Here is a 6,211-nt window from a genome sequence, read left to right as displayed (position 1 = left end):
TATATCACTGCACATGAATTAGAACCGCACATCACAAAATTGCACAGGGATTACAAATATTACATCCAGTCTGCATAAAATCGAATTCCACTACCGACCAGATCACAAAATGGCTGCACTCTCTAATCTAAAACTAATTTGCATATTGTACACATGTAGGACAATTTTTTAAACTTGAAGTCACAATAATGCATGCAAGTTTGCTTTTTTTAAACAAATTTTATAATTTGTTCATGCTACCTAGATTCAAGAGAGCTTTTTTTAACATTTGCAATACCTTGCCTCTTGTTAGTTAATAATTCTAGTGCATGCATATGGTGTATACAGGTAAGTAAACATGCATTTTTTTTTCACATTCTAAAACTATGGCAGTTTAGGCCATATTGTGCTGCCTGCATTTTATCTGCAATGCAGTGTGTCTCTAACGTTTTCAATCCCGTATTAATAGGTGGCATTTACACATAACACCTATATAGCAGCAAAGCTAATACAGCTTGTGATTAAAAATGTTTAAAAATAGCTAATAAATCAGATTATCTTGAGGTATTATTTCTTGCAAGTCAAAATGGAGAGCAAAAAAATTAACCCTAATTTTTAGTTTATGTATACACTGAAAATAGCAACAATAAAAATAAGCATTTGTAGCAGACATATTCCATCTTCACTATTATTTTGCTACCTTTGGTAAATTACTGGGGCAGATCTTGAAGTTAAAAACCCATGTTTAGAAATAAGTGCACGCTTCCCCCACTATTAGCAGCAGACTGTGTTTGCCCCTACGCAAAACATTCTCACATCTAATTTTAACTTTACATATAAAAATAACTTGGAGAAAATACAAAAAAACATTTTATTTTAACATGAAAATATCACAAAAATTAGTAAGCCTGAGATGTAGGGTTTTGGTGAAAAACAAGAGGCTTGTAGTGTTTTGGCTGCTGATAAAGATGCATGTATTGATAGCTGGGGTGAAAAGCAGAAGAATGCACTTATTTCTTCTGCATGTCAGTATCTTCAGACACAGTAAGCCACATGCACCCTTTCTTTCCTTGTTACACAGAGGCCAGTTTGCTCTTCTTAGTTCCAGCGGAAATGGATCTGACGTGGGCGATCAGCACCTTCCTTTACCAATGGCTTATGGAACTCACGTCCTGCACGAGAGTGGATATTTGCCCAACAAAACTCACAGTAATACTGCAGGCAAGTGACATTGGCACAAAAAAAGGGAGCAAATTTTCCACCACAGCGTGCGCCCTGGCATTCATCACACATCTGGTCATCTAGCACATATGGCTTTACCTCCACCTAGAATAGAAGAAAAAATGTCTCATTAGGGGTCTGCTTCAGAAATCAAATTTGGTAATAACTTAAAATGTTTACACAGTGTTCTAGAGAAAAAGACCGTATTAAAAGCTGAGAAAATAGACAGCTTCCCAAGGAAGTAGCTTTACCACATAGTAGGTTAAAAAAAATTAAATCATTTTGTTCTTGTGCTAATCATCGTTTTATATATATTATATAGTATATAATATCATATATATGATGTTTCATGTTTATAATTCACTGTGGGTTAAATTATGAGCACTTAATTTGGTAATTTTATTTTAATGTTTTCTTTTTTTTTCTTTTCTTTTTTTCTTTTTTTGAGACAGAATCTCACTCTGTTGTCCGGGCTAGAGTGCCGTGGCGTCAGCCTAGCTCACACCAACCTCAAACTCCTGGGCTCAGGAGATCCTCCTGCCTCAGCCTCCCGAGTAGCTGGGACTACAGGCATGCGCCACCATGCCTGGCTAATTTTTTCTATATATTTTTAGTTGTCCAGATAATTTCTTTCTATTTTTTTAGTAGAGACTGGGTCTTGCTCTTGGCTCAGGCTGGCCTGAAACTCCTGACCTCGAGCGATCCTCCCGCCTCGGCCTCCCAGAGTGTTAGGATTACAGGCGTGAGCCACTGAGCCCGGGCTATTTTAATGTTTTCTTGAGGACTATAAACTAAATGGTGTTTATTATATTTTCCAAAGGCAGAAAATACTTTTAAAATGTATAAAAATCCCTTATCTTTCTTGAAGTAACATCTTTAAAACACCTGTGTGTTGGTATTTTCAGAGGTGGGATGATTGTGAGTGAAAAACAAAAGGGATATCAAGGGAAGACAAATGGTTTTCACCCCATTTTCTCCCTCATTCCAATACCACCTGTGACATGGCTGAATCCAAACAGCTGCTGATTACAGCAGTGCTTCTCTACTGCAGGTAAGTGTCACACCCTGCTTGGAAGTAACTGGCACAGACAAACCAGAACTGTGGATAATCTTATTAAGGCATGCCTAGACTTCTGTGAATTTATAAGATATAAAGTCCCACTGTGAAGGGCTGACTCAGCAGAAGACTTTAGACTGGAGTCAGCTCTGAATGATAAACTTCTCAACCTCAGATTCCACATCTGTGAAGTGAGAACAGAACCTGTCTTAGAGTTGGGAGGATTAAATTATGCACGTAAAAGCATAAGACAGCACTTGGCACATGGTAAAATATTCTGTAAATTAGTGTTAGTTACTATTAGCTGTAATAACCTTGCTTTCTTGCTTGTGATAACTTTATGAATGGAAGGTTATTACTTTTGTCAGCTGTTCCTTAGGAGAGGATAGAAAATTGAGTGGTTTGAAGGGTTGGATCTGAGATAAAGTAGAGGTTGTCCATGATAAAAAAAAAAAAAAAATATATATATATATATATATATATATATATGACCCCAAATTTCTATTCTGAATGTATACTATTGAAATACTTGCATGTGTGCAGAAAATGAATATATAAAGATATCTGTAAAAAGAACAAACTGGAAATAACCTATAAGTTGATGAAAAGGAGAACTAAGTATAAGACAAATATTTGATTGGAAGATAAAGGAGCTACATTGCTGTTTGTATTTCATTGATTAGGGTTAGGATAAACATATTTTATGTACATAGGACACTTTGCTTTTCTGAATTGTCTGTTTCCTTTGCATATTTTCCTGTTGGAGTTTTTTTCTTTTAATTGATTTATAAGTTCTCTTTGCCAGTTAAATTTTTTTAATCTTTTTTCCATTGGCCTTTGATTTTTAAAATGATCTTTGACACAAATTCTAAAATTTTTTTGCTCAATCTTTATCTCTCAACTTTTTCCTTTATGGATTCTGTATCTTTTCTTTGCCAGTCTTCTATTTTGGTTCATTATCTTCATTATAACTATAATCAAAGAAGAGCATTACTATGATGAAAGAATAAATCAAGGTAGCATGAGAATTACTGGATTCTGTTTTATTAGATTATAAACTGCATAAGTACAAGGATAGCACGCATTTGCTCAACATTCAGTTCCTAGTACTTAGCAGGGTATCTGGCACAAGGCAGAAACTCTATAAACATATGAATGAATACGGTATGTTCTGTCTTTCTTTCTCATGGCTATTTTTTGTTTTTACCATAAGATTTTAGGCCAAGTGAAGGCCAGGGTCTCTGATGTTTACTTCCCTTCCACAATACCTCATAAAATGCCAGGTGCTCAGGAGTTCCTTAAGGTAAAATTATTGAATAAAATTTTACCAATACAATGATTTCAATTATTTGTAGTTTTTAAAATTCTAGATATTAGTTTATGGAGCTAATCTACTTAGCTCAAAATCATGGACTTTAAAGATGGAAAACTGGATTTCAAACCTATTACTGATTAGTAGTTTCTAACAATTAACTCTTATATGTGTGAAAGGGAATTTCATCGATGCTTCACCTAGTCTTATTTTCTATTATGATGTTTTTTCCTTTTTCACTTCAGATAACCTAGTCAAGGTAATGTTTTGTCACGTGGACTCATAACTAATGAAATAATTAATAATTAATAATTATCCAACTTGAAATATAACACCACTTACTTTAATATCTACCAGAAGTTACAATGAATTATATTACTCATGGAATAATCTACAAAAAAATACGATGATTACCCATCTGTGGTGGTTGTGCTTCCCAGCTATCACAGAGACAGCAACTAATATTCAAAGTGTCCATGACACTAAAATAAGTTGAATAAACAATTTCAATTCTCTCCAAATAAGTATACTATGTATCTTTGGGTTGTCAGTTACATATTTAAATTTAATCTCTTCTTATGATTTAATAACTATATTCTTATTGGAGAGATGGAAGGTATAAGGATCAATGGCTTAATATTTCTTTGTATAAGAAATCCTAGTGACTTGTAAAATATTTAAGACTCAAATTCTTTAGAAGAAAGTTCAAAATTACTTTTGTAGCACACAGGTCAGAAAATAAACTTTTCTCCAGGTATTGCAATGCCTTTTTAACAAGGCATGTGTTTCACAACTCATCTGCTCTGCATCTTAGTTACTCTTTAAGAATCAATACCCTGCTCCAAATAATTGGCCCTTCACTATCATTTTGGAAATAAAGAAATATGAACCATGACACTGCAATGATATTTTTCTTATACTTGTGCATATTAAACAACCATAATTATATACTATATAAATAATTTCCTCTGTGACCTATCACCTCTCTGTAAAAGTAGGGGGTCAGACAGTATTATGTTCTCATCTGTGGCTGTACATTTCTGTCACTTGGAGAGTTTTATAAGCTCCTGCTACCCTGGCTGCATTTCAGACCAATTACAGCAGAATCTTGGAGGTGGGACCCAGATGTCAAGACTTTTCTAAGTTCCCAGGTGATTAATGTGCAGCTGAGGTTGAGAATCATAGGGCTATAGGAATTCTAAGGTTCAAACCAGTTCAAAAAGTTTATGTATGCAGATCTGATTAAAAGCAGAGTCTCTCCCTTTACTTTTTTGGGGGGGGTGGGGGGCAACATTTTAAGTAGCAATGCAAGCAAAAAAGCCACTCTGTATTTGTGAACTGAACTTATGTTGTACTTCTTTTCTAAATGGGATGGATTGGTAGTTACACTGATGACTACTTCTAGAGTCCATGGTCTCTTTAATCACTATTAGTTAACCAGCTTTCCTGTCTCCTAAACACTCTTTTAATGTGCCAAATAGCCTCATAAGAGGCTTCAAGAAACTATTACACTGGGAAAATAAGTACCCACTCAAATTATATCTACTAATTTAGATATAAAAAATTCATTTACTCCATATTCTCAGTATATCTTAGCTGTACTATAAATGTAAACATGATTTTTAGAATACTGTTTGGCTATGTATAGGAACCACTCCTGGATGTTAGTATGAAATAGATTTATAAATGAACACTTGAGTTTTGTTCACTCCTTTTCCTGTATTTTAGATGGTAGTAATCAGCACTTGGAATTATTTAATAGGGTGGCTTTCAGTTATCATTCCTAGGTTTTCTCAAAAGTTCTTATTGTGATGACCTAAGCAATGCTACTAAAGAGCAAATATTTTAAAGTTTAGGTCAATTATTTTATCGAAATATACATAATGATTTTTATCTTAGATTTTTTTACAAATGAAAACCAACACATAAATAACATTCTGTGCCAAGTTTTGTTCTAAGTGCTTGTACGTATGTGAATTTATTTAATCCTCAAAATAACAGAGAGACATACTATCATTGTTTTCTACTAATATATAAGGAAAAAGAGGCACAGAGAGGGTTAATTTGCCCAGGATTACAGAGAAAATGGTAGAAATGTGATTTAATTCCATGCAGTCTGACACCAGAGTATGGCTCTAAAAACAAGCTGTGTCTCCATGGTCAGAATGATATTTAGACCTTATTGACTAATAAAAATTTTGACATGGATGTAAAATGAGTTTTTAAAAAATATTGTATCTAAAGTATCAAGTATGTTCAAGAATTTTATATTTCAAGAATATTTTGATATTCTACCCTTTAACTCTAAGAGTTAAAGGAGTATAAAAAATAAACAGTATTTGTATTATATTATTAACTCCCTCACCTTATTATAGGACATAAGTGATTCCCAATATGCAACTTACACGTTTATCAATATCACCATGCTGAAGCTGAACAAATCGAGCACTAATGGCAGCAATATAGCTCTGCTGATTGGAGAAAGCAACACGCCCAGCACCTTTTGGGTATTTTAGCTCAGGATCCGTATCAATTCCTGCATAACAAACTCCACCATACAGCCGGTCCATGATCATAGCAAGCTCCACTTGAAAAGGAAAAAAAGTTCACATCAAATGTGAGAGAACACAGTAAATCAACAA

General features: G+C 34.1%; 1 protein-coding gene across 7 annotated transcripts in view; it reads right to left on the bottom strand.

The window, feature by feature from the left end:
* The window catches only part of CPEB2 (cytoplasmic polyadenylation element binding protein 2), a 62,885-nt gene that overhangs the window by 2,711 nt on the left and 53,963 nt on the right, over nucleotides 1-6,211 (bottom strand). For all 7 annotated transcript variants that reach the window (XM_045550394.1, XM_045550397.1, XM_045550392.1 and 4 more), the window contains 2 exons: nucleotides 5,975-6,156; nucleotides 1-1,305 (listed from right to left, as the gene is read on the bottom strand). The exon at nucleotides 1-1,305 is cut by the window's left edge and continues 2,711 nt beyond it. In XM_045550394.1, coding sequence (XP_045406350.1) covers nucleotides 1,078-1,305; nucleotides 5,975-6,156 — 410 coding nt within the window. In that variant the 3' untranslated portion in view covers nucleotides 1-1,077. The remainder of the gene's footprint in view (nucleotides 1,306-5,974; nucleotides 6,157-6,211) is intronic.

The sequence above is a fragment of the Lemur catta genome, chromosome 4, assembly GCF_020740605.2.
Source record: "Lemur catta isolate mLemCat1 chromosome 4, mLemCat1.pri, whole genome shotgun sequence".
Taxonomy (NCBI): Eukaryota; Metazoa; Chordata; class Mammalia; order Primates; family Lemuridae; genus Lemur; species Lemur catta.
This window is presented reverse-complemented; position numbering and strand designations above follow the sequence as displayed.